The sequence below is a fragment of the Gadus chalcogrammus genome, chromosome 4 (assembly GCF_026213295.1).
Source record: "Gadus chalcogrammus isolate NIFS_2021 chromosome 4, NIFS_Gcha_1.0, whole genome shotgun sequence".
In the NCBI taxonomy this organism is placed as follows: domain Eukaryota; kingdom Metazoa; phylum Chordata; class Actinopteri; order Gadiformes; family Gadidae; genus Gadus; species Gadus chalcogrammus.
The window spans coordinates 5,650,884-5,677,787 of NC_079415.1; the positions used below are offsets into that span (position 1 = coordinate 5,650,884).

At 53.4% G+C, this 26,904-nt stretch overlaps 2 protein-coding genes across 4 annotated transcripts in view; one reads left to right on the plus strand and one right to left on the minus strand.

The window, feature by feature from the left end:
- cog5 (component of oligomeric golgi complex 5) overlaps positions 1-26,904 on the minus strand; it is a 44,936-nt gene that overhangs the window by 12,231 nt on the left and 5,801 nt on the right. Inside the window, exons 7-13 of the mRNA XM_056587887.1 lie at positions 11,991-12,121; positions 8,123-8,282; positions 6,918-7,030; positions 5,836-5,913; positions 4,151-4,232; positions 1,449-1,653; positions 324-485 (exon numbers count right to left, since the gene is read on the minus strand). Coding sequence (XP_056443862.1) covers positions 324-485; positions 1,449-1,653; positions 4,151-4,232; positions 5,836-5,913; positions 6,918-7,030; positions 8,123-8,282; positions 11,991-12,121 — 931 coding nt within the window. The remainder of the gene's footprint in view (positions 1-323; positions 486-1,448; positions 1,654-4,150; positions 4,233-5,835; positions 5,914-6,917; positions 7,031-8,122; positions 8,283-11,990; positions 12,122-26,904) is intronic.
- On the plus strand, positions 19,652-25,063 carry LOC130380632 (G-protein coupled receptor 22-like). Of its 3 annotated transcripts, none has more exons than XM_056587893.1 (5): positions 19,652-19,847; positions 20,562-20,803; positions 21,644-21,779; positions 22,111-22,257; positions 22,619-25,063. In XM_056587893.1, the coding sequence occupies exons 3-5, from the start codon at positions 21,663-21,665 to the stop codon at positions 23,729-23,731; spliced, it is 1,377 nt and encodes a 458-aa protein (XP_056443868.1). In that variant the 5' UTR covers positions 19,652-19,847; positions 20,562-20,803; positions 21,644-21,662; the 3' UTR covers positions 23,732-25,063. The 3 variants fall into 3 exon arrangements, with proteins under 3 accessions (XP_056443868.1, XP_056443869.1, XP_056443866.1); XM_056587894.1 differs by having other exon boundaries at positions 20,598-20,803; XM_056587891.1 differs by having other exon boundaries at positions 20,603-20,803.

Genomic DNA, 26,904 nt, shown 5'->3' on the forward strand with positions numbered 1-26,904 from the left:
GTCCGTGAGCAAGACACCTAGTGTGTGTGTGTGTGTGAACGTGTGTGGGGGAACGTTGGAACGTGTGTGTGAATGTTAGAACGTCAACACTTCAGACCCTTGTTGTGAGTCTACCTGCTGATGTGTGTGTGAACGTGTGTGTCTGACGTGTGTGTACCCGCTGACGTGTGTGTACCTGCTGATGTGTGTGTGTGAACGTGTGTGTGAGTCGGAGTATGACATGTGTCTACCTGGTAATGTGTGTGTGAGCGTGTGTGTGACGTGTGTGTGTGAACGTGTGTGTGAGTGGGAGAGTGACACGTGCGTGTGTGACGTGTGTGTACCTGCTGATGGTCCTGATGATGCTGTCCAGTTCGTCGGGGGAGGGCGGGGCCTGCCCCCCCACGGGGAACACCAGGTTGATGGGGTCGAAGAGGCGGGACAGGGACTTGGACAGGTAGGCCGCCTCGTAGGGCAGCAAGGAGTCCTTCAGGGCCTTCTCTGGACTACACACATGAACACACACACACACCCACATATTAATACACACACTTTATATTCACATGAATACACACACACACACACACACGAACACACACACACACACACACACACACACACACACACACACACACATTAATACACACACACTTAATATTCACATGAATACACACACACATTAATATTCACTTTAACACACACACACACACAAACATATAACACACACACAATACACACACGGACGCACAAACACACACACACACACACACACACGCATATAACACACACACACGCATAGACATTAATATCAACACACACACACACACATATCAACACATACACCAACAATGCTAATGAGGAAATCTTCGGCATTCAGATGAATATTCATGACATGCCGAGAAGCGTCCCTGCAGGTATGACAGCTCCTCACACCCTATCAGGCCAGAGCGCTCCATGTAATCACAGTGGAGGAGATATAGTGGCACCGGGGGGGGGGGGGGGGGTGAACTACGCTCTGTTCTGTTAGGTCTGGTTCAGTTATGAACCACTGGCGACAACGACGGAGCTTTACAAACAGATATTACAATACTAATATCGTATCGGAATATTACAGGTATTTACAGAATCCCTGTGTTTGCAGAATCACGATTTTTACAGAATCACGATATTTACAGAATCACAATATTTACAGAATCACGATATTTACACAATCTCGATATTTACAGTCACGACATTTAGAGAATCGCCATATTTACAGAATGGCAATATTTCGAGAGTAAAGAAATATAAAGAATCGCAATGTTACAGATATTTACAGAATCGCGATTTTTACAGAATCACGATATTTACTGAATCACGATATTTACTGAATGACGATATTTACAGATCGACTTAAAAATGGGTGGTACGATCCGAAATGGGCGGCACGGTTACGGGGGAGGTGACGGTATGTTGCCGTGGCGACTGACTTATAGTCCTGCTTGGCCTGTGTGAAGAGGTCCTGGCGCTCCGCCTCGCTGACGGACACGTCCAGGCTGGCGTCCAGTGCCCCGCCGGCCCCCAGCGCCCCCTGCAGGCTGGCGCTGTACTGCTGCAGCCGGCGCCACAGCTCGTTGTAGAGGCGCAGCAGCTTGGGGTACTCCCCCTCCATCGCCTGCTTCAGGAAGGACGAGGCTGGGAGAGAGACATAGGGAGACATAGGGAGGTGGAGAGAGAGAGAGAGAGAGAGAGAGAGAGAGAGAGAGAGAGAGAGAGAGAGAGAGAGAGAGAGAGAGAGAGAGAGAGAGAGAGAGAGAGAGAGAGAGAGAGAGAGAGAGAGACAGAGAGACACACACAGTTAGAAAGAGTGAGAGACAGAGATACACAGTGAGAGTTGGAGACAGAGAGAGTTAAGAAAGAAAAGGACATGATGGAAAGAGGGAACAAAGCCTTTGGAGGAAGCAACAACGGTTCTGGGTTCACCTGTGCGGTGCAGGTGTGTCTGGTTCATCTGTAATTGATCACCTGATCACCTTAAAAAAATCGATCATGATGACACCCTTGATCTTCAGGAATAGCACCTATTAGAGTGTGAGTGGTTGTGTGTTTGTTTCCTCTCATGTGTGTGTGCGTGTTGAGTTTGTGTGTGTCCTCTCATATGTGTGCGTGCGTGTTGAGTGCATTTGTCCTTTCATGTGTGTGTGCGTGATGAGTGTGTTGGTCCTCTGATGTGTGTGTGTGTGTGATGAGTGTGTTCTTTCTTTCATGTGTGTGCGCGTGGTGTTTTTTTGCGTGTTTGTGTCTCCTCATCTGTGTTTGTCCCACACACACACGTGTGTGTGTGTGTGTGAGAGGAGGTGTGAGAGGAGGTGATGGAGGGGGGAGAGAGAGAATAAGTAGAGGGAGGAGGAGATGGAGGAGGGATAGAGAGAGAGAGAATCAGTAGAGAGAGGATGCAGAGATGGAAAAGATTGCTCTACAAATCGGCTTCGAAATCATCTGAGGAAATACCTTCAGCAGAAGTTTACCGTCACCCAGACACACTGATTACCCCATTATAGAGAGAGAGAGAGAGAGACAGAGACAGAGACAGAGACAGAGAGAGAGAGAGAGAGAGAGAGAGAGAGAGAGAGAGAGAGAGACAGAGACAGAGACAGAGACAGAGACAGAGAGAGAGAGAGAGAGAGAGAGCGAGAGCGAGAATCAGTAGAGAGAGGATGCGGAGATGGAAAAGATTGCTCTACAAATCGGCTTCGAAATCATCTGAGGAAATACCTTCAGCAGAAATTTACCGTCACCCAGACACACTGATTACCCCATTATAGAGAGAGAGAGACAGAGAGCGAGAGCGAGAGCGAGAGGGAGAGCGAGAGGGAGAGCGAGAGAGAGAGAGAGAGAGAGAGCCTCCGAGAACTACTCAGAGGACGATCAGAATGGACAGAAGGATGAATCCATTTCTCACACTTTCCCTTTTTGGTCTCCTCCCACTCTCCCTCTACAGCTCCCACTCTATCGCTCTCTCCAACACACAAACAAACTCACACGCACAAACCCACACGCACACAACCTCTCACACACACACACACACACACACACACACACATAACCTCAAGACACACACACACACATACACCTCACACACAGATTGTTGTGCAAAGTGTGAGCAGGAAGCCAAGATTGACTCTCTTGTTGTCACTTCAAGATTCCTTCTGCTTCCAGGCTCCCTGTGGTGAGCCTCCCCCACACGGACTGGGAGGTGGAGGAGGTGGGGTTGGAGGTGGAGGAGGTGGGGTTGGAGGTGGGGGAGGTGATGGTGGAGGAAATGGAGGAGGTGGGGTTGGAAGTGGTAGAGGTGGAGGTGGAGGTTGTTGTGGAGGTGAAGGGGGTGGAGGTTGAGGTAGTGGTGGTGGTGGAGGTGGAGGTGGTGGAGGTGCAGGAAGAGGACAGAGATGGCTAACTCTCTGGGCCCAGCCACCCCCGTCAGGACTGCGCTGTGTTACCGAAGCCTGCACACCAGTTCTTCATCTGTTGATACCGTGTTATTTTCCATGTTAATCTACTCCAACTAAAACCTTCCACATTTCCATCATCTCTCAAACCCAAACCACGTTATTAATAACCACGTTATTTGCATCAAAACGCTCGATAAGAACCAGCCAGTCAACAGACGTGCCTAAAGCCATTCAGTACGGTCGGTTTGAACAGGCAGCTGCACCACAAGTCCTTTCTCTCCATGATGTCATTACTGGAAGCCTTATTGATCCGTCGCATGGTTGACAGAGTTCTGGTGATACCGGCTAATTAAAGCACACTGGATGAGGCCGTCACCCAGTCCATCACCCAAGGGCTTTAATGGACCCTCCGACAACGCGATGCGGCATGAGACCCCCACGGAGCTCCGGGTCTGGGGGAGGAGGTCCGGCTCTATGAGGCTTACTGATCAACCTGAAGGTCTGCCATCGACCTGCCGTCAACCCGGCTCCACAGCCGGCACCAGGTTACACAGGAGGGGACAGAGAGGAGAGGAGGTGAGGAGAGGAGAGGAGAGGAGAGTAGAGGAGAGGAGAGGAGAGGAGAGGAGAGGAGAGGAGAGGAGAGGAGGGGACAGAGAGGAGGAGAGGAGAGGAGAGGAGAGGAGAGGAGGAGGTGACAGAGAGAAGAGGAGGAGACAGGGAAGGAGATGAGGAGTTACCTGAGGTGGCTTGGTGGAACTCTACAGACAACGTGGTGGTGACATCATTCCAGAAGGTGTAGAGAATGTCAGGCTGGCCGTCCTAGGAGGAAACCACAAACCCTCGTTAGAGCAGACAGCCTATAGGGTCGATTACACCAAACCTCCGAATCACCAGATGGCAGTGTCTATTTCCATTCAGCACGGAAGTTATAATGTACGTTTCGTGTGTTAAGTCGAAGAATGTTAAGGTAGTAAATAATAACAAAAGATTTCAGAGCCAAACAGTAGATTTACACGGCAGACTGTGGTTTGAACATTGAAGCATCGGATTTGAAATCCGAAATGTCTTTCTTATCGGCGAGAACGATTCGAAATCATGCCACAACGGAGAGGACCAATCACAGCTCAGGTCTGTCGTTACAGAGCAGAGAGGACCAATCACAGCTCAGGTCGGAAGTTACAGGGCAGAGAGGACCAATCACAGCTCAGGTCTGTAGTTACAGGGCAGAGAGGACCAAACACAGCTCAGGTCTGTAGTTAAACTGTCGCCTGCAGTAGGGCAGAGATCCACAGTGGATAAACACCACGAATAATAAATGAATGTTCAGACCTGCGGCCAGACAGACGGACCCCAAGACAGGCAGACAAAGACAGTCGGGCAAACAGACAGTAAGCAGGGCGCAAACAGAAAGACAGGCGAGTGCCACACACACACACACAAGCAAAGATAAGGCCAGACAGCTCAGTGCTATATTTACCTCCCAGATGTGGCCCAGTGTGTCTGCCTCGGTTCATCTCTCACCCTGGCCTTGTTTGCTCCCTCCTCTCTCTGCCTCACTCTAAGGTCTCTGTCTCTCTCTCATTAGCACCGTCTCAGTCTCAACGCTCGCTCATTAACAGCCGAGGTGAGGACGCCGTCGACCGACCTCAGAGCTGCCTCGCTCGTCTTTAGATGGACGCACTGACAGCAGGTAGAGGAACAACCAGGGTCTGAAGTGTAAAGTCACACGTTCATACAGACGTTCACACATACCCCCTTTCCACCAACGCAAACCCGGGGCCGGGCGGGTGCTTGTGCCGGTTGAGTGTTGGTTCTACACGCCACCTCCTAAGGAACCAGCCTGATTTTTCACAGACTTTAGGGCTAGAGTAGAGCCACTTCAAGTTAAAGCGTTAAAATGACGCTAACCCAGAACTAGACGTCACTCGTTCTTGTTTGTGGACCAGCGTTGAGTTGGTGCTGTGGATTATTTATGGGGAAAAGCCAGGAACCGATTTGAGATTGGCACTGGCTCCGAACCAGCACTGGAACTGCATTGTTGGAAAAGGGGTAACGATGGAATGAACAAAAGGGCCTGATTCCCCCGGCAGCCACCTTGGTTCAATGTCGGTTCCATCCTGGTTCTTCATGCTAGGTGGCTGATGTGACAGCGTCTACATCCAAGATGGTTGCCAGGCGAATAAAGGTCTGTAGACCATGTGTGTCGGTGCATTATTGATCATTAATAACAAAGGGCATATTGGTCCGGAACCCAGACAGTGATGTTCTGGTTTCCACGGTGATCACCGTGTCTCAAACTACCAATATCTGCCAGGGATGCAAGTGGTTAGGAGCATTGTTGCCATGGTTAAGTCTCTCTCTCTCTCTCTCTCCCTCCCTCCCTCTCTCCCTCTCCCCCCCTCCCCCCCTCCCTCTCTCTCACCTTGATGATGTCGTCGATGAAGCACACGTGAGTGACAGGGTCCCTCTTCTTGGCCAGAACCTTCTGGAGATGCTGGATCTGTTTGGGGTCAAAGGTCAACCACATTTGGACCTTAGTTAGATGGGCAAGATGATTCAGTGACTCAAACAGACAAATACAGAACATATAATCTGCAGATATAACTATATACTCCCACATAAACACAACTTGTATTTGGCTATACATTTCATTTCTGTCCAATGGGGTCTCAAGGGGTCTCAACCCCTGGCTACCTTGACTTTTATTGACTTACTTGGTAGACTTTTACTGTTAATCCATTTAGTTGTTTGTCAATTGTCAAGTACGCACTTATTGTATGTTGCTACATCCTGCACTTAAAAATAGTACTTCGCATTGTGCAGCATCTTATCCTAGCTATCTTTGTTGTATACAGGGAATGGGTTCACCTAGCGATTGTTGGTTCTTGGCACTGGGTTCTATGAACATCCTTACTGTACCGACAGCGATATATTGTTGTTTCTCTTTCTTCTGACATTTGTACTTATTAAAAAGTCACTTTGGATAAAAGCGTCTGTTGAATGAACTGAATGTAGATGTAATGTAGGTGTCCCATGGATCCTCTGCAGTGACCCAGTCCCTGGGCAGCGTACCCTGGGTCACACAGCCCGCTGACGGCCTGTCTATGGCTCCGTCAGCGCCCAGAGAGAGAGGGACCATGGCCCCAGGAATAGATGAACACGTGGCAACCCGGTGGAGCTGTCTTCTGCAGGGAGCCTGAGTGACAGCCCAAGATAAACCCGGAAGCCATCCAGGATGTGTTTGATCTATATCGGTTCCTTGTTTGATCTATAACGATAATTATATAAATAGGATGGGTGCTGGGTGTATTTTAGCTCTACGGCCCCGCGGGTGGAGTCATCTAACAGTTCTTCTCATCAACTTTTTTCCCTATTATTATGATAATAATATTAATAATAGATAAAATAATAATAGATCTTTTTTATGATGACTTTTTTGGTAGACCCGGCGGCCATCTTGGTTCTTCTTGATCTTCTGGACCACATGACGGACCCGTGTCTCACCTGCTTACACGCGGCGCAGATCTGATCCATCAGCTTCTCCAGGTTGGTCCAGAGAGCCGCCCGGAATGCCGCCGTGTTGCCCGGCGTGGGGAGCACCGCCCTGCCCGGAGCCCCTGAGCAAGGCACCACAAAGACACGCTGGAGAAGAGGCTTCTGAGGACCGTGTCTCCCGCGGAGAGGGTGTTAAGGGGGGGACTATTGTACCACCCGGTGTGAGTGCGATTAGCCCCTACAAGACGTTTTGAAAATCGGCCTCTTCTGACATCACAAGTGGGCGTGTCCACCTAGATGTGGGACGGATAGATTAGCAACGTTTTGCTACAGATTTTCAAAATGGCACACCTGGAGGTAAGATATATCACCTCTAAGAAGCTGCAACGGCTGTGGGCGTCCGTTCAGGACGTCACTTGTGCGTTTGGTCTGTGAACCTATTTTGGGGTGGCTTGTGGATCAGGACTAGGTAAAATGGGTTGCCTGGTAACCAGAAGGTTGCTAGCGAATGATAAAAATGTTTGATTGAAATGTTCGCAAACGTTTGCCTTTGTTCGCTAATTTGAAAGCATCTGGCGGCCATGTTGGTATGTCGGGAAAACATGAGAGCGCAACCCCATCGGGTTAGAACGCATCCCCCACTGCGTCGCCATGGTTTCCCCACCGGCAGACCACACAAGATGGCCGCCGTGTGGATCGAGTGTGTCCTGGTGGACCCCCTAGTGAACACAGAGCTACGGTACGCCGCTGTGCTCAGTCACATCTGGGTCAGGCCCGGCCCCCCACCCCCCCCGGTCCACAGGCACTGCTGTGGTGGAGAACACTCTCTACCCCCCCCCCCCCCCCCCCCCCCCCAGGGGCCTCGCCAACAAATCAGGGCCAGAGATGCTCCACATCCCGCTAATTTAGCGCGGCCAAACCAGGAACTAGGCCAACTAGCGATTTACCACTGTCTTCCAAATGAAAATGAGGCCATTAATTCGTACCGTGTGTGTGTGTGAGAGAGAGAGAGAGGGAGAGAGAGAGAGAGTTTGAGAGAGAGATTCTGTGTGTGTGTGTGTGTGTGTGCGTGTGCATGAGTGTGAGTGTGAGTGTGAGTGTGAGTGTGTGTGTGAGTGTACTGAATAAATAAATGGAGAATTACAATCTCTCTCTCCAGTACAATAAGACACACACACAAACACAGGGGCGTGACCCCCGCCGTGACCCCTGACCTCTGGTGCTGGTGGGCTGGGTGAGACCTCTGATGTCCAGGGCGGAGCTCACGTTGTCCCGGACGACGCCGTGGTAGGTGCTGACCACGCCCCCCACGGTCTCCCTCAGGGAGCCCAGGTTATAAAACACCTGGAGGGCCGTGCCCACCTGACTGGGGTTCTAGAGAGAGAGACAGAGACAGAGACAGGAAGAGAGAGAGACAGAGACAGGAAGAGAGAGAGAGAGAGAGAGAGAGACAGAGACAGAGACAGAGACAGAGAGAGAGAGAGAGAGAGAGAGAGAGAGGAAGAGAGACAGGAAGAGAGAGAGAGAGAGAGAGAGAGAGAGAGAGAGAGAGAGAGAGAGAGAGAGAGAGAGAGAGAGAGAGAGAGAGAGAGAGAGAGAGAGAGAGAGAGAGAGAGAGAGAGGGAGGGAGAGAGAGAAAGAGAAAGTGTTACATTTGGAATAGATCAAATCAGGTTAATGAGCTTCAAAGCACACACAAACACACACACAGACACGCGCACATGCCTGCCAGTGTGGAGGTGAAAAAAAGCTAAAAATATGATTCACAGAGTTAATGAGGGCGGGGAATCTATGAAAGGAAACAAAATCTCTTTGTAAGAGGACGACCATGTTCTGCTGTGGAGGGAGGGGAGGGGGAGGGGAGGGGAGGGGAGGGGGAGGGGGAGGGAGGGGAGGGGGAGGGGGGGGGGAGGGGGAGGGAGGGGAGGGGGAGGGGAGGGGAGGAGCAGATAGAGGAGGAGAATCGAGAAGAGAAACGTAGACGAGAACCCGCTAACAGAAAGGCACTATGCTCCAAACCTGTCAGCCCTACCTGCTGGGACAGGGAGACACAGAAACAGAGAAGGAGACACAGAGACACAGGGACACACAGACAGAGAGACACAGAGAGACACAGACAGACACAGAAACAGAGAAGGAGACACAGAGACACAGACACACAGACACACAGACAGAGAGACACAGACAGAGACAGACACAGAAACATAGAAGGAGACACTGAGCCAGACACAGAGACAGAGAAGGAGACACAGAGACAGACACAGAGACAGAGAAGGAGACACAGAGATACAGAGACACAGACACAGAGACCCAGGGACAGAGACACAGTGACAGGGACAGTAACAGAGACAGACACAGAGACAGAGACAGAGACAGAGAAGGAGACACAGAGACATGGACACACAGACAGACACAGACAGAGACAGACACAGAAACATAGAAGGAGACACAGAGACAGACACAGAGACAGAGAAGGAGACACAGAGACAGACACAGAGACAGAGAAGGAGACACAGAGATACAGAGACACAGACACAGAGACCCAGGGACAGAGACACAGTGACAGGGACAGTAACAGAGACAGACACAGAGACAGAGACAGAGAAGGAGACACAGAGACATGGACAGAGAGAGACCGAGACAGAGAAGGAGACACAGAGATACAGAGACACAGACACAGAGACCCAGGGACAGAGACACAGTGACAGGGACAGTAACAGAGACAGACACAGACACAGAGACACGGCAAGGATGTCCCAGGGAGACGCAGCGCTGGGTGGTCGCCGGAGGGAGGGGACGCCGGAGGGAGGGGACACCGAGGCGGCCGCTGGGGGCCGGTCCTGGGGGGGTGGGCGGGGGTTAGCAGGGCGGAGCAGATGGAGAGTCTTTCTGCTGGGCCCCAGAGCCGGCCTGCAGCACCCACACTGTCCAGCCCCTTACATAACACAGCACACACTGCCTCTGGGGGGGGGCCTACGTCTCTGTGCATGTGTGTAACTAGTATGGTGTGTGTAGTATGATGTGCATGTGTGTGTGTGTGTGTGTGTGTGTGTGTGTGTGTGTGTGTGTGTGTGTGTGTGTGTGTGTGTGTGTGTGTGTGTGTGTGTGTGTGTGTGTGTGTGAAGTATGAGGTGTATGTGTGTAGTACGGTTTGTGTAGTGTGTGTGTGTGTGTGTGTGTGTGTGAAGTATGGTGTGTATGTGTGTGTGTAGTATGGTTTGTGTAGTATGGTGTATGTGTGTGTGTGTGTGTGTAGCATGGTTTGTGTAGTATGGTGTGTGTGTGTGTGTGTAGTATGGTGTGGTTGTGTGTGTGTATGCATTTATTGAACGCACACAATAGCAGTTCCATACGTTCACACGTTCAGCTTGACGGAGGAAGTTGAAGGCAGACCTCGAAATAGCCGCCGGAGAAACAGAGGAGGAGGGCGGATGGGAGGGCTTCACCTGCTGTCACTGTGTGAGCGTGTGTGGTGTGATGTTCACCGTGTGTTGTTCGTTGTGTAGTGCTCGCTATGTTTGTGTGTTGTGGGTTGTGCGTTGTTTGTCGTTAGCTGTGTGTTGTTCGCTATGTTTTGTGTGTTGTTTGTTGTTAGCTGTGTGTTGTCTCTTGTGTGTTGTTCGCTATGTTTGTGTGTTGCGTGTTGTTTGTTGTTTGCTGTGTGTTGTCTGTTGTGTGTTGTTCACTGTGTGTATGTGCGTTCTGTGTTGTTCTCTATGCCTGTGCGTTGGGATGCCTCTAGAATAGATCTTGTTTATTCCACAGGGTTGGCAGAGCCGTCGCACTCGGAGCCAAGCGAACAAGCAGCTCCAGCCATCATGGAGCTATGAATACCAACCATCGGCTCCGTGGATCTCCAGCCTCAACACAACTTGTGAATGAAAAGCAAGTCCCGGCTGAAAGGCGCTGGTACTGAGATATGTTTGGGGCACCCGATTGGCTCACCGGGTAGAGTGCGTACCATCTAAACTCAGTCCTGAACGCAGCAACCCGGGTTCGAATCTTGCCTTTGGTCTGCACGTCCTCCCCTCTATATCAATATATAATAAAGCATATATATATATATTTTTTTTAAAGAACTGCGATTTGTTTTAGGTGTGAGACACCCGAGTTGGATTGGCCGTTTTGTATCTAGTTCCAGTTCTATCCGGGCCTCCAGGGAGCGGGGCATGCAGGAGGAACAGCGATGTAGCGCTGTTTTCCTCTAATGGCCTCTCCTCGAATCTCAATCGATACGCCTCAAATATAGACATCTCCATCCCGCCGGCTCCCACTCAACCATAGGCACGAGGCCTACGTGAGATGGCTCGTCTTTAAGAGCCCAATCCATCTCATGACAGTGGGGAGACTTTATCTATATCTGAGGAGGAGGAGAGGAGGGATGAGAGGAGGGGAGAGAGGAGGAGAGGAGAGGAGAGGGAGGAGATGAGGGGAAAGAGGAGGAGAGAAGGAGAAGGAGACGAGGAGAGGGAGGAGAGGAGAGGAGGCGAGAGGAGGATTGGAGACAGAGAGAGAGAGGAGAGGAGAGGGGAGAGGAGAGGAGAGGAGAGGGAGACGAGGAGGCAGGGAGAAGAGGAGACGAGAAAAACGTTTGGGAGAAAATGAGGTAGAGCAGTAGTAGTAGAGTATAGTGGAGTTTCGTCTTTTCTCTCAGAAGAAACTCACACACACACGTGGCGGGGTCACAGGGGAAGGGGGGTGTTTCTAGGTCAGATAACCGTGAGCAGCGGCCTGAATTTCTATCACCTCACACACTTACTTCAGTTACCTCTCACAAACACACACTACACACTCCACTTACTCATGTGTGAAAAACAAATGCGCACGTGTGTGGAGGAACCCATGTTCCCGTGTGCGTGCGCGCGTGTTTTCCTGTGTGTGTGTGTTCCTGTTTGTGTCACTGTGTGTGTGTGTGTGTGCATTCCTGTTTGTGTGTGCATTCCTTTGTGTGTGGGTGTGTGTATTCCTGTGTGTGTGTATTCCTGTGTGTGTGTGTGTGTGTGTGTGTGTGTGTGTGTGTGTGTGTGTGTGTGTGTGTGTGTGTGTGTGTGTGTGTGTGTGTGTGTGTGTGTGTGTGTGTACCTGGATCTCCATGCCCTGCTCCAGCAGCCTCTTGGCCTGGTTCTCCACCTCCAGCCTGGACCTGCTTATGAGCACCAGCTCGTTCTCGATCACCTCGATCCCACTCAGGTCCACGCCCTGGGACAGGTAGTCTGCACACACACACACACACACACACACACACACACACACACACACACACACACACACACACACACACACACACACACACACACACACACACACACACACACACACACACACAAATTATTATTGTCATCATGAACAGCACTGATCAGGGAGAACATTCGGCAGGGACCTTGGGATACAATATCATCACCACCACCTAGCCGATTCCATGTCTGTAAACCACGCAGATCATCAGACCAAATGAATCACAGACTGGTGTCAACAAAGTACAATCTCACTCAATCAAATCGTTTCCTCGATTTTTAATATAATATAATCGAATGCAATCTAACTTTATGGAATAAATGCAATGCAATGTAATCTAACGTAATGGAAACCCATTGAATCGCTCATCTTGTGTTTTTAGGGGACGTAAAGTCTAAGAATACTCTGACCGTCCTTCTGAAAGCAGAAGAGAAACTACTTTTTGATGAATAACCTTTGAAGATAAACGCCCCCCCCCCCCCCACCCCCAACCCCCATAATCCCCGCTTCCCCCAGAACAGGACAAACAGCTCTGTCTCCTGAACACTGGGGGGGGGGGGGGGGGGGGCACGCCCCAGGTTGGGGGGACCAGGACTGTGTTGTGTGAGTGAACCCAGCAGCATGCAGCGGGCCCCTTCTACCGGGGAGCGGGATGAGGGATGAACTGGAGGACAGGAAAGCAGGTTGAAATACGTACGCAGAAGAGGACAGCGAGGAGCAGGAGGACCGAGAGGCACGGTACTCTCTACCTCACAGAGGAGGAGGAGGAGGAGGAGGAGGAGGAGGAGGAGGAGCGGGATGAGGGATGAACTGGAGGACAGGAAAGCAGGTTGAAACACGTACGCAGAAGAGGACAGCGAGGAGCAGGAGGACCGAGAGGCACGGTACTCTCTACCTCACAGAGGAGGAGGAGGAGGAGGAGGAGGAGGAGGAGCGGGATGAGGGATGAACTGGAGGACAGGAAAGCAGGTTGAAACACGTACGCAGAAGAGCAGAGCGAGGAGAGCGAGGACCGAGAGAGACGGTACTCTCTACCTCACGGAAGAGGAGGAGGAGGAGGAGGAAGAAGAGGGGGGGAGGAAGAGGAAGAGCAGGGGGAGGATGAGGAGGATGAAGAGGAAGAGCAGGGGTAGTAGTAGGGGGAGGAGGAGGAGGTGGAAGTGGAGAAGGAGGAGGGGTAGGAGGAGGAGGAGGTGGAGGAACAGCAGGAGGAGGAGGAGGAAGAAGAGGAGGAGGAGGAACAGCAGGGGGAGGAGGAGGAGGAAGGTTAGGAGGAGATTGGGGAGGAGGTGGAGGAGTGGCCTCAGCAGGAGGTTTCCTCGTTCCTCTGGAGGCAGCAGGAGGCCCAGCCCAAGAGTTTGTAAAGGGGAAACAGAGCAGAGCTCAATTAAAAACCTCTGGTGCAACAGCTCCATAGGGGCTGAGCCCAACTGCTAAGTGGTAGGGCGAGGTTCACCCTAACGCAGAGGAGGGGGGGGGGGGGGGGGGGGGGGGGGGGGGGGGGGGGGGGGGGGGGGGGGGCAATCAAACTCATTCCCTTAAAGCTTTACCGAACGCCAGCGGAAACGGGGGACGCATCAAGTGTGACCTGTGGCAGCTCGTGTGTGTGTGTGTGTGTGTGTGTGTGTGTGTGTGTGTGTGTGAGGAAGCCCCCGTGCAAGTGTTTCGCACACTATCCAGATGCTGAGGAGCTCCGAAAACAAGTCTGTTGCACTCAGCCGCGCATCTTGAGTCTGTCCCCATCGGGACAGCTGCTGTACACACACTGTCCTGATGTGGTGATTGTAGGGGTGATAGAAAGGGTGGTGGTGGTGGTGGTGGTGGTGTTGGTGGGTGGGGTTGGAGGCTGTGGAAGTGGTGGAGGTTGGGGAGAGAGGATGGTGGTGGTGGAGGTTGTGGAGATGGTGATGGAGGTGGGGGTGGGGGTAGAGGTGGTGGTGGAGGTTATGGTAGAGATGGTGGTTGTGCTGGGGGGGGTGGTAAGGTATTATTCTTAAGTCAAGGAGAGCAGGCGAGCAGAGCTCTGTGGAGGTCATCTCAGACTCAGGCAGTGGGGGGGATTTATCTGTGTTTCTGGGTGTTTATTTGTGTGGGTGTGTGTGTGTGTGTGTGTGTTTATTTTGGTGCCCGTGTGTGTGTGACGCTTATCCCAGTGTATCCAGACTGAATTAACACTCTGCCAACCTGACATTGAACCTCAGAACGCAGGGCGGACCCCCTGAACACCGAGCATGACATCAGGACCCGACGTGAGTGCTCTGCTGTGATCGATCACCCCGCCTCCATCAAGGACGCGAGTGATTCCTCAGGACCGGCGCCGCAAGGTCAGCCCCGTGCAGCCCTCGGATGCATCACACACACACACACACACCCTCCAGGATCCAGAGATCTGGGGGGTGACGCACTCGCAATACAGCTGAGGTATGATGGATTTATAATTAGGAGGAAACTCTCTGTGAAGGTTTCGCTGAGTGAGTCACAACGTGATCACGTGACGTCAGCGCATGACATCATCCAACACCGACACTCCCTTCTCCTCCCTCCTCCTCCCTCCCCCCTCTCTCCTCCCATCTCTTCCCCCTCTCTCCTTCTCCTCCTCTTCCCCCCTTTCTCCTCCTCCCTCCCTCCCTCCCTCTCTCTCTCCTCCTCCTCCTCCTCTCTCTCCTCCTCCTCCCTCCCAGAACCCACGACTCCTCCTCGCTGTACCCAGAAGCCTCCCTTCCTCCCTCCCTCCCTCCCTCCCTCCTCACAGCCCGTGTGAGTGTTTAGGGTCGCTCCACTGGGGGGGGTCCCAGCCGCGAGCGGCGGTCCCACAGGCTACGTCTCGGGGGGCACAGTGGGGAGTTTAAATGCGTGCGTTAAACATTTACCTGGCCGCCGTCGACCTCGATCTCTGTGATGCTGACATCAATCTGAGGTGTGAAACCAATCCCTCTCCTCGCTCCCTTTCCTTCAGAGCAACACAGAACAGCGTCCGACCGTCTCCCCCCTTTCCTCCCCCCTTTGCTCCTTTCCTCTCCCTCTCCACCTGTGTTTCCTGCTCTCCCCCCCTTCCTCCCCCTGTCCCCCTCTCCTCCCCTCCCTCCCCCTCTCCCCTGCTCTCCCCCCCTTCCTCCCCCTCTGTCCCCCTCTCCTCCCCTCCCTCCCCCTCTCCCCTGCTCTCCCCCCCTTCCTCCCCCTCTGGCCCCCTCTCCTCCCCCTCTCCCCCGTTATCGCCCGTATCAGAGGGGGAGCCACGGGGAGATAAATAAAACACAACGCGCAGGGGCTGGATCGTGTGTCAGCATCACAACACACAAGCAGGCTGGAGAGCGTCCATCTGCTTCCCCTCAGCTTGGATAAACACACAGGGGTCTGAGCGATGAGGCAGGGAGGGACCAGAGCTCTGCATCCAGGCCCAAACCCCCTCCCTCCCCCCCCCCCCAACCCTAACCCACACACACACACACACACACAGCTTCCAGCCCCCCCCCCCCCCCCCCCCCCCCCCCCCCCCCCCCTCCCGTCACAGACGGCCCCCAGTCCTCCACCCGCTTCACACCGTTTATTTATTTACACATGGGTAATATTCCCCGAGAGCGATATCCGATCGATACTAATGTCGTCCGCCGTGCCGGAGTTCGGCCGCGCCGTGCCGAAGTCTTCGGCCGGAGACGTCAGCAGACTGAGACATGACGGACAGCGGAGGAGGAGGAGACTCCCACACCGGGGGAGCACTGTCTGAACCACACCGACGCAACGCTCGATCCTCTCTGCCAGCACTCCGGGGTCCGACCCCGCCGAACCCTGTCCCGCCGTCTCTTCGGTTGCCATGCCGATGCGGACACAGAGGAGACACACCCGGCGACTGCTCGCGGCACCATGAACAGGCGCAGGATGGATTCAGGCTGCCATTGGTTTCACGAGACGTTCCCATAGCGATACGGCAACATCAACGCGACAACACTATTATTAAGTTGACTCTGGACCGATCCTTCTTAAGACACTTCCCCCGCCTTGTCGTGCAGAGCTCCCTCCACCTAGAGGCCATAGTGGTGACACTGGTGGAGGAACCTTCTAGAATCTTCGGGGGAAACCATGACAACTCAATGGAAACGCACTATAAATGGAATACATTTCTCTTTAGCTCTGCGATTCCATTCCCCGGTCCAGGCAGCAGTTAGAAAGCATCTCCGTTGCGTCGTCATGGTTTCCCCAGCCTCTGAGGTTTCCCAGACTTCCCCTAATGGCCACTAGGGGAACAAGGTGTAATATGTCTTAAAGTGAATGTGGCTTCGCAATCGACCCGAGCGCGTACACACTACCAGCCGCATATCCCCGGTGGCTGACCTTTGACCTCCCTCTGCAAACAGACAGCTGTGGAGGAGGAAGAGGATGCGTCCATTAGCATCCTCATCGCCACGGTTACCCTGCCGGCCTCCCTGAAGAGGGCAAACACACTTAGGGAAGCTGGCGGTACGGAGACACAAGAGAGAGAGAGAGAAAGAGAGAGAGAGAGAGAGAGAGAGAGAAATAGAGAGAGAGAGGGGGGGGAATGAAAGAGATACATAGCGAGAAAGAGAGTTACAGAACAAGAGTGAGAGAGAGATACAAAGAGAGCGAGAGATCGATACAGAGGGGGGAGAGAGCGAAAGTGATACAGAGAGAGAGAGAGAGAGAGAGAGAGAGAGAGAGAGAGAGAGAGAGAGAGAGAAAGAGAAAGTGTTACATTTGGAATAGATCAAATCAGGTTAATGAGTTACAGAACAAAAGTGAGAGAGAGAGAGATACAAAGAGAGTGAGAGATCGATACAGAGGGGGGAGAGAGCGAAAGTGATACAGAGAGCGAGAGCGAGAGAGAGAGAGAGAGAGAGAGAGAGAGAGAGAGACGACAGCCCAGGAACAAGCTGGCAGTGCAGGAGTGTTAAAGCCGTGATCTGAAACCAATTAGTGAGCATCGGAGGTGTAAAGGGGATAGAGTGAGATAGAGTCACCGTGAGAGAGAGAGAGAGAGAGAGAGAGAGAGAGAGAGAGAGTCACCGTGAGAGAGAGAGAGAGAGAGAGAGAGAGAGAGAGAGAGAGAGAGAGAGAGAGAGAGAGAGAGAGAGAGAGAGTCACCGTGAGAGAGAGAGAGAGAGAGAGAGAGAGAGAGAGAGAGAGAGAGAGAGAGAGAGAGAGAGTGAGTCACCGTGAGAGAGAGAGAGAGAGAGAGAGAGAGAGAGAGAGAGAGATCGACGGACCATCGCAGAGAGATAAAGCAGAGGGAACCGAGCACATCGGCGTGAGCAGGGGAGCACGCGTCCCCTCCCTCCCTCCCTCCCTCCCTCTCTCACACTCTGATTCTCTCTCTCCCTCACACTCTCTCTCCCTCACACATTCTCTCTCTCTGGCTCCTGGGAGAGTGACCTGCCACTCGGAGCTGTGATTCCTCAGTCCGAGAGACGGGCGTCCCTGGAGGGTAGACCGCCATCCCACCGTCGGAGGAGGAGCAGCAGGAGGAGGAGGAAGAGGAGGAGGAGGAGGAGGAGGAGCAGCAGCTTAATCACAACAAGAGGAGCAACGCGCCGCGAGGAGCGGCTCTCAGGCACCTGGGACGAGGAGAGATCCGAGGACGTGCAGGGGGACAGGAGGAGGAGCCGGGGCTACGAGGAGAGCAGCGCTACGAGGAGGAGCGGGATTTACACCGTCTGAGAGCGCCACACCGGCAGCCCAGCCCCCCCCCCCCCCCCCCCCCCCCCCCCCCCCCCCCCCCCGAGGTAAATACCTGCCTGCTGCCACGCGCCGGGGGGAGTGTGGGGACCGCAGGGTGCCTCCGAGGGCTGGGTGCTGGGTGGGGTGTCTGGGGTGGGTTCTGTGTGGGGTGGGGGCTATGGGGTGGGCGCTGGGGGACAGGGTGCTACCAAGGGGTTTCGTCTGCTTTCACTCGGACGGACAGCAACAGCGTGTGTGTGTATGTATAACACGTGTGCGTCTGTACTCACTCATTTACATGAACTCAGCGTACACGTGTGTGTGTGTGTGTGTGTGTGTGTGCGTGTGCGTGCGTGCGTGTAATCACTCGTTATGAACACAACGTGCACGTGTGTGTGTGTGTGTGTGTGTGTGTGTGTGTGTGTGTGAGTGTGTAATCAATCGTGCACGTGTGTGGTCACTAATTCATATCCATGCAGCCCGTTCAGTGCGAGAGCGAGGGAGAGCGATGTGGTTCTCAGGTGATGAGGAGCAGAGTGAAGAGCAGAGAGTACATGCACACGCACACACACCAGCACACATTCACATGCGTGCGCACACATTCACATGCGTGCGCACACACACATGAGTAGCATGCGCACGCACAAACGCAGACACGCTGGCTCACATGCACACACTCACACGTGCAGCACACTCACTCACACACACAAACATGCACTCACACACACCTACACAAAGCCCTATGATAATTCAGAACCCGTGATTGTTATCACTATACAATGAACCTTCTGAATGAACATAACTCTATTCACTTGAACCTCTTGGGAGATTATACCATCAGATTAGTCTGTCTCTATTCACTAGTCTAGTTAGTGAATTCATCTCATGAAACAAGCTCTATTCAAAATAGTCTAGTGAGTGTACCTATCTGATGAATCAAGCTCTATTCAATAGAGTCTGGTGAGTGAATCTATCTATCCAATTAATCTAGGGTACATTTAAGCAGCAAAAGCAAAAGCCTTTCAATTGCTGAAATAACAAGATAAACCGATATGAAACTGTACTCTTCATATCCTGACGTTTGACTGTCAATAACAAGTGCTTAATTATTCATAGTGAAGACAACAAGATGGATAAGCTACACAGACCATGCTAACGGCTGTAGCAGCCTATCGTAGCTACACAGACGGGGCTAACGGCTGTAGCGGCCTAGCGTAGCTATACGGACCACGCCAACTACTGTAGCGGGCTAGCGTAGCTATACAGACCATGCTAACTACTGTAGCGGCCTAGCGTTAGCTACACAGACCGGGCTAACGACTGTAGCAGCCTAGCATTAGCTACATAGACCGAGCTAACGACTGTAGCGGCCTAGCGTAGCATTTTCACAACGATTTCCTGAGATGCACGACAATCTACTGACAACTAACCTTTTAACACACACAAACACACACACACACACACACACACACACACACACACACACACACACACACACACACACACACACACACACACACACACACACAGAAGAAGAAGATGATGAGATAACAGCAGAGGCGGCTGTGATGTTCCCCGTCGCCTCCTGTTGGTTAACCAGTTGTAACCCATAGTTACCGCCCTCCTTCCCCCCTCAGGTCCGTAACACACGAGGCGATGGGTGGGGGCCAGGCGTAACCGTTGGCGACAGCCGCCTGGCCGAGATGATGTCACCGTCTGCATGGACCCATTGTCTCTCCATCGGAGGCGCGGGGAAGCGGTGAAGGTCAGACGGGGTCACGCCCACTGCCCCAGCGAGGGCCCCCCCCCCCCCCCCCCGCCGGTGACCCCTACCGGGCGCTCTGACCTTGGGTTCAGGTGCTTACCTCAGAGGACATCCAGGGAGGCAGAACACAGAACACACTGCTCCACAGATCCGGGTTCTCTCTCGGTGTCTCCGTGGACCGACGCCCGGGAGACCACGAGATACGGTGGATTATAACGTGGAGCTCAGGCTTTGGGACGAGGAGGAGGAGGAGGACGGCCGAGGAATAGGTGGATAAATAAAGGATGACTGAGCCGGTCTTCATATCTCGGTGCTGAGGGAAAGCTGACAGAGAGAGGGGGGAGAGACGACAGAGAGCTGACAGAGAGAGGGGGGAGAGACGACAGAGAGAGGGGGGAGAGACGAGGGAGAGGCGACAGAGAGAGGGGGGAGAGCTGACGGAGCGAGGGGGGAGAGCTGACAGAGAGAGGGGGGAGAGAGGACAGAGAGAGAAGGGAGAGAGAAGGGGGAGAGGACAGAGAGACGACAGAGAGAGAAGGGAGAGAGGGGGGAGAGAGGACAGAGAGCTGACGGAGAGACAAGAGAGAGGGGAGGGAGAGACGACAGAGGGACGACAGAGAGAGGAGGGAGAGACGACAGAGGGACGACAGAGAGAGGAGGGAGAGACGACAGAGGGACGACAGAGAGAGGAGGGAGAGACGACAGAGGGACGGCAGAGAGAGGGGGGAGAGACGAGGGAGAGACGACCGAGAGAGGAGGGAGAGAGGACAGAGAGCTGACGGAGGGGGACACACTGGAGGCCTCAGGCCTGGGCGTAAGGGGACAACAGCGGGACACAGCAGCTAATGAAGGAGAGCATTGATCCGGTTGTACAACAGCCCTGGAGAGGAGGGAGGGAGGGAGGGAGGGAGGGAGGGAGGGAGGGAGAGAGGGAGGGAGGGAGGGAGGGACCGGTCTCAGTGTTCTCACTAATTCACAATCAGCTCTCACCCCCACCCTCTTGTCCTTGTCTGGCGGAGACCAGAGGTGGAGGAAAACACATCAGCCCAGTCCTTGCTGTGGACTTAGTCGACTGGATTAGGAGTAGGAGGGGACCCCTGAGGAACGCCCCCAGCCCTGGGTCTAACCCCGACCACCCCGGGTACAAAAGGTCCTCACCAGGATGGCGGGGTCGGGTCCGGCTGGCTGAGCTGGGACTCGGGAGAGCAGTCCACTGGGATGGGGGGTGAGTTCAACACAGTAAACACACCTTTAAGCCCCTCCGGGAACATCGCATCCCCCAGAACATCCATCAGGACGATCCACCGTATACACACACCGCACACAACGCATATGTTTACATGGAACGAACAGGAACTGAGGAGTTCCGACTTTAAAAAAAAAAAAAGCTGCGAGTTTATCAGCCACGCTTCAAAATAGACGCTCCATATTTAGCTGTTTGCTCAAATATTGAATTTGTTTTACTCCAACGTGTCGAGATGTAGAGATTCTACATCTCCACCGCTGGAACCTGTCCAGTGCCTACAGCTCTCTAGAAGGCCATGTATTCCCCAGGTCTGGACTGAAGGCCTAACAAAGGTTTAGCCGTTGTGTACATTCCCCTCAGTGGCCCGCGGGTCTCCGTAGTTAGGGGAAAGCCGAGCTCCCCAGAGTTAGTGTACAGGCCAGGGCTTGAGAGTGTGGGTCTGTGCTATTCGGAACCCCACGGATGGAAAGTCCCCCCTGTTTGGCCCCCATCATCTTTACAACGAGTAACAACGATAACCCTGAAGCAATCCTACAAATCGAATCTCATAACCAAGCCCGACACATACATTCAAAGTCTGCTCTTGACTAAAACAATTAAGACAAGCAGTGTTACCAGGGATACAAAGAGACACTGATGTGAATGTGTGTCTTAGTAGTCACCAACAGGCGACACCAACGATCACCGATGTTGTATCCGACTTGTCAAACATTATTCAACCTGCTAAGTGACTGAAGAGGTGCATGCTGCAGCCAAGGCTCGCTCTGCCTTGGCTCCTTGCTAATGTGTCCTGTCCCCACACCGACCTGCTCTCCCTAGCGCTCCAGCGCCACTGAGGATGATGCACATCTCCCCGGTGCTGAGCTTAGCAGCCACCATGAGCAACCTGACCGTCTTGGACGCTGGGGAAGACGACACCAGCGCAGACATGGACGTCTACCCACTCAGCTTCCAAGTACGTCCGCATCACAGTGACTAATATGTCAGGATAGGCCAGGTTGAGATCAGGCCGGGTAAGGTTTATATAAGGATTCGAATTGGTTGTCGTCTGAACTCAATGTCCTACTTACAATGTATGACCACTGCTACGAAATGCACTTCCATCAAAGAAGAAAACGTACGCTGTGAAACTCAGGCAGTGCTTGGAGGAGGTAATGGAACAGCTTCTGCTTATTATTTGTACGTCTTGGTTCGTGATGATCAGAATCAGATGGTTGACTCACGACACTTTCTGAACCGGTTACCCGTCACCAACCCTGACTGAACACCGTGCGCCCCCCCCACAGGTCGCCCTGACCAGCCTCCTGATCCTGGAGTTGGTGCTGGGCCTGAGCTCCAACCTCACCGTGCTGGTGCTGTACTGCATGAAGCAGAACCTGGTCAGCTCCGTCTCCAACATCGTCACCATGAACCTGCACGTGCTCGACGTGCTGGTGAGTCCCAGCGCCGCCCCCCTAACCCCTCAATATGTGCGGGGTTTCTTTCACATAAAAGGTCCCATATTATACCAACCGGTGTAGCCGTTACAAGACCGTTTTGAAAATCGGCATCTAGTGACATCACAAGCGGGCGTGTCCACCTAGATGTGTGCTGGATAGATCAGTCTACCAGCCTGCCCAGTGGCATGTAGCGAACGTTGCTCATCTGTCCATCACACATCTAGGTGGACACGCCCACTTGCGATGTCACTCGAGGCTGATCTTCAAAAACGGCTTTGTATGGCTAATGACGCTCACCCCTGGTTGTATAATATGGGACCTTTATCGACGTTCCCGGCCTCCCCCCCGCCTCCAGGTGTGCGTGGGCTGCATCCCGCTGACGGCCGTGGTGATCCTGCTGCCCCTGGAGTCGGACACCGCCCTGCTCAGCTGCTTCCACGAGGCCTGCGTCTCCTTCGCCAGCGTGGCCACGGCCGCCAACGTGCTGGCCATCACGGTGGACCGCTACGACATCTCCGTGCGGCCCGCCAACCGCATGCTGACCATGGGCCGCGTGGTGGCCCTGCTGGCCTTCATCTGGGCCCTGTCCGGCCTCAGCTTCCTGGTGCCCTTCGTGGAGGTGGGCTTCTTCAGCCAGGCCGGGTCGGACCCGTTGAACCGGACCGTGCCGACGGCGGCGGCGGCGGCGGGGGGGGCGGCCCACGCCAACGAGTACTCGACCGAGCCCGGCCTGTACTACCACCTGCTGGCCCAGATCCCCATCTTCTTCTTCACGGCGCTCGTCATGCTGGTCACCTACTACAAGATCCTGCAGGCGCTCAACATCCGCATCGGCACGCGCTTCCAGCACAACCCGCCCAAGAAGAAGCCGCCGCCGAGGAAGAAGGCCATCTCCATGACGACCCCGCCGGCGGTGGCGGCGGCGGCGGCGGGTGCGGGTGCGGGGGCGGCGGCCGAGTCCACGGACGGCGCGTCGCAGAGCAGCACGGGGGTCCGAGGGGGCTCCGGCGCCACCATGGGCATGAGGGCCTCGGTGTCGGTCATCATCGCCCTGCGGAGGGCCGTGAAGCGGCACCGCGAGCGGCGGGAGCGCCAGCGGCGGGTCTTCAAGATGTCCCTGCTGATCATCTCCACCTTCCTGCTGTGTTGGACGCCCATCACGGTGCTCAACACCGTCATCCTCAGCGCGGGCCCCAGTGGCTTCACGGCGCGCCTGCGGCTGGCCTTCCTGGTCATGGCCTACGGCACCACCATCTTCCACCCGCTGCTCTACGCCTTCACGCGCCAGAAGTTCCAGAAGGTGCTCAAGAGCAAGATGAAGAAGAGGGTGGTGTCCGTGGTGGAGGCCGACCCCACCCCCAACGTGGTCATCCACAACTCCTGGATCGACCCCAAGAGGAACAAGAAGGTCACCTTCGAGGACGCAGAGGCCCGACAGAAGTGTCTCTCCTCGGAGAACGTTGAGTAACTCTGGGAATATGTTTCCGGGGGAACGAGGAACGTTACGGAACACGGTGACTGATCCGTAGAGACTCCCGGGCTTCCGAGGAGGAGGGGCAAAATTCCTTTAAAAAAAACGTGGTTGCAAAAAAAAAAAGGCTTCCAGGTGTAAACAAAACGTTATCTTGAGTTCTCGTTTGTCGTAGGGTAAGCTTGCGAGATGCTCCGGGGAAGCGTTCGATGAGGGAGATCTCGCCCAGAAGATCCACTCTGAACCAGGGCTGGCATCAGTTGCTTGTGTAGATGTTTGAGACATACTTTTGCAGCAATAAACTGAGCTGAATTCTGTATTAAATAGTACCGCGATTAAAAGAACAATAGGCTATATCCGGGCTTCACAGCTCATTTAGGGAGATAATGAGTATTTATCAGTGGTGTTGTGGGTTGGCCTCAGCACCACCACAGTAAGGAACCTTTACTCTAAACTGCAGTGATGTCTGTTCTTTGGTTTTTTCCTAAATGAGTCCAATGTGTGTAACAGATGTACAGTTCTTGAACTCATTAATAGTATTTAATAGTATGTGTCCACTTTTTGTATTGAATGAGGATTAAAAAGGTGCACTCAGTGGCAGCGTCCCTGCAGACATGTTTGGCCAGTGATAGAGACATGTGAAGTCTATTTCCAAACAGCTCTCAGTAGGGACTCCCTCTCCATCTGTTAGGTGATCACATCGACACATAACATTTTGCTTTTCCTAGGCGTCGTTTCAGTCGCCATGATTCTTTCTTTCATGAGGGGAAGGCTATGTACCTATTTGTGTTCCATAGAGGCCTGACATGCCAGAGACACGCCAGAAACCTCGGGCTTTGTTCTTTGCTATCAGAGGTAACCGTTAGTTAAGGGTATATTAGATGAGCTCAGATACACGAGCACGGAGGCTCAGATCTAACTATATGCTGGAGGGTTGAGAGTGGCTCTCTCGCAGGCTTTCACCCAGACCAAGAAGGTCCTGCCCGTGAGTTGCATAATGATGAGAGAGTGCAGAACATTTCAGAAAGGTCAAAGGGTCAAAGGCACGACCCCGTCCGCTATAATTAACGTCACTCGGACATGTGAACCTAAACTAGGGTCATGGTCAAAATCAAAAAACGGAATATCTGAAAGGCGCTGAAATGAGTCAGCAACACTGAGGCAGAAATTTCTTTCAACGGGGACGTGAACTTTGTGATAACATGCCGATTAACTCGTATGAATATTGTGAAAATGTTCCATAGAAATGTACGGTTTATTTGAACACATTATCCACGTTGTCATGGGAGTAAAGAAACACAACAAAACCCTGCATCCTGATTCCTTCTGTGAAACTAAAGTAGAAGGTCTCACCGCAGTGCAGTACGCACACACAACACAGAGAGAGACCAGCAGGGCTCAGAGAGAGAGAGAGAGAGAGAGAGAGTCCTGGGCTGGAGGGGGGGTATGCCTCCTGGTCACCCAGATCAATCCCCTCTCAGGGCACACCATGTCCTCATAGTAAATTGTAAATGGACTGCATTTATACAGCACTTTTTCCTAACCAGGGCTACCCAAAGCTGTGTACAATATTGCCTACCATTCACCCGCTCATGCACCCGTTCACACAGCGACGGCGACATCAACCATGCAAGGCGACAGCCAGCTCGACGGGAAACAGGTAGGGTGAGGCGTCTCGCTCAGGGACAACCTCTACGCTCCAGGAGGAGGAGCCGGGGAATCGAACTAGCGACCCTCCGGTGAACGGCCGACACGCTCTTCCTCCGGAGCCGCGTTGCCGCCCGGTCGTGAAGGGATCATAACGCGGGGCACGTCCTCCTGAGAGCGGTTCTCTAACGAGTGGGCCGCTCTAGATCAGCCCGATGAGAGGCACTCGAGTCTTATCTGCCCCGGGCTGACCTTCGGCTGGTGTCTTTATTAGGATCGGGCTGCGGTCACTGCAGTCACACACTGCCAAACGCCAGGCGGCCGGGCCCTGGCATTTGTTCATAGAACCAAGAGCCAAGTCGTTAACAATCGCCACGATAACCCATAGCCAACACAGATAGCTAGGATAAGACGCTACACAATGCTAAGTACTACTTTTAAGTGCCAGGACGTACGACAAAGAATAAGCGTGTACATTTTGTTCCAGGACATACAACTTACAAGTAGTGCGTACATTAAGTGCCAGGACGTACAACATACAATAAGTGCGTACATTAAGTGCCAGGACGTACAACATACATTAAGTGCGTAAGAGGGGTGGTAGCGGTAACGGGGGGGGGGGGGGGGGGGGAGCTCCCCCGGGGCAGCGGGGGTCCTGGCGGCGGCGTCCCGAGAGACGGGTTAACTTCTGGGATACTTATAGTGCAACGCAGCGGTGTGTGTGTGCCCTACTTCATACACAGCATCGTGAACGGTCGTCCGCTCACGTGACGACGCGGACCGGCCAGCACAAAGTGGGTGTGGGCCGTTACCATGGGAATGACAGCCCCCCCCCCCCCCTTCCTCCTTAGAACTCACCGCTTAGAGTTCAGGATCGAGCTGAAACAGGTTTCACGTTCCCTCCCTCCAAGATGAAGAAAGGCAACACAGTGTGTGTGTGTGTGTGTGTGTGCGCGTATGTGTGTGTGTACTACAAAAAAGGCAGAATGATTGCTTTGTGCACCACACGCTTAATGGACACACACACACACACACACACACACACACACACACACACACACACACACACACACACACACACACACACACACACACACACACACACACACACACACACACACACACACACACACACAGCGGGAGCTGGGTTAAAACACTGGTCTCGTCGAGCCCAGCTGTCACGCTCCACTGGCGGGCAATAAACCAAAAGCTAACGTAGCGATAGCACGGAGATAGCCGCTAGCTGTGACACAGCACTCATCAATAGCACTTTTTTTCCGACGGAAGGTCAGGGCGCCCTCGGCGGGGCCGTCCACCAGCCCCGCCAAGGAAGTTGGGGCGCCCGGGAACACTTCATAACAAGCCCTGTCCTTGGAAGAGGAGGGGGGATCGAGCTATTTACAGAATGCAGCTTTATGCTGCACACGCTTGGTGGAGGGGGGGGGGGGGTGATTTATAAAACACCTGCAGTGCACTGCACTGCGTTTCTGAGGAGGTGTGGTGTGGGGTGGATGTATAGGGTG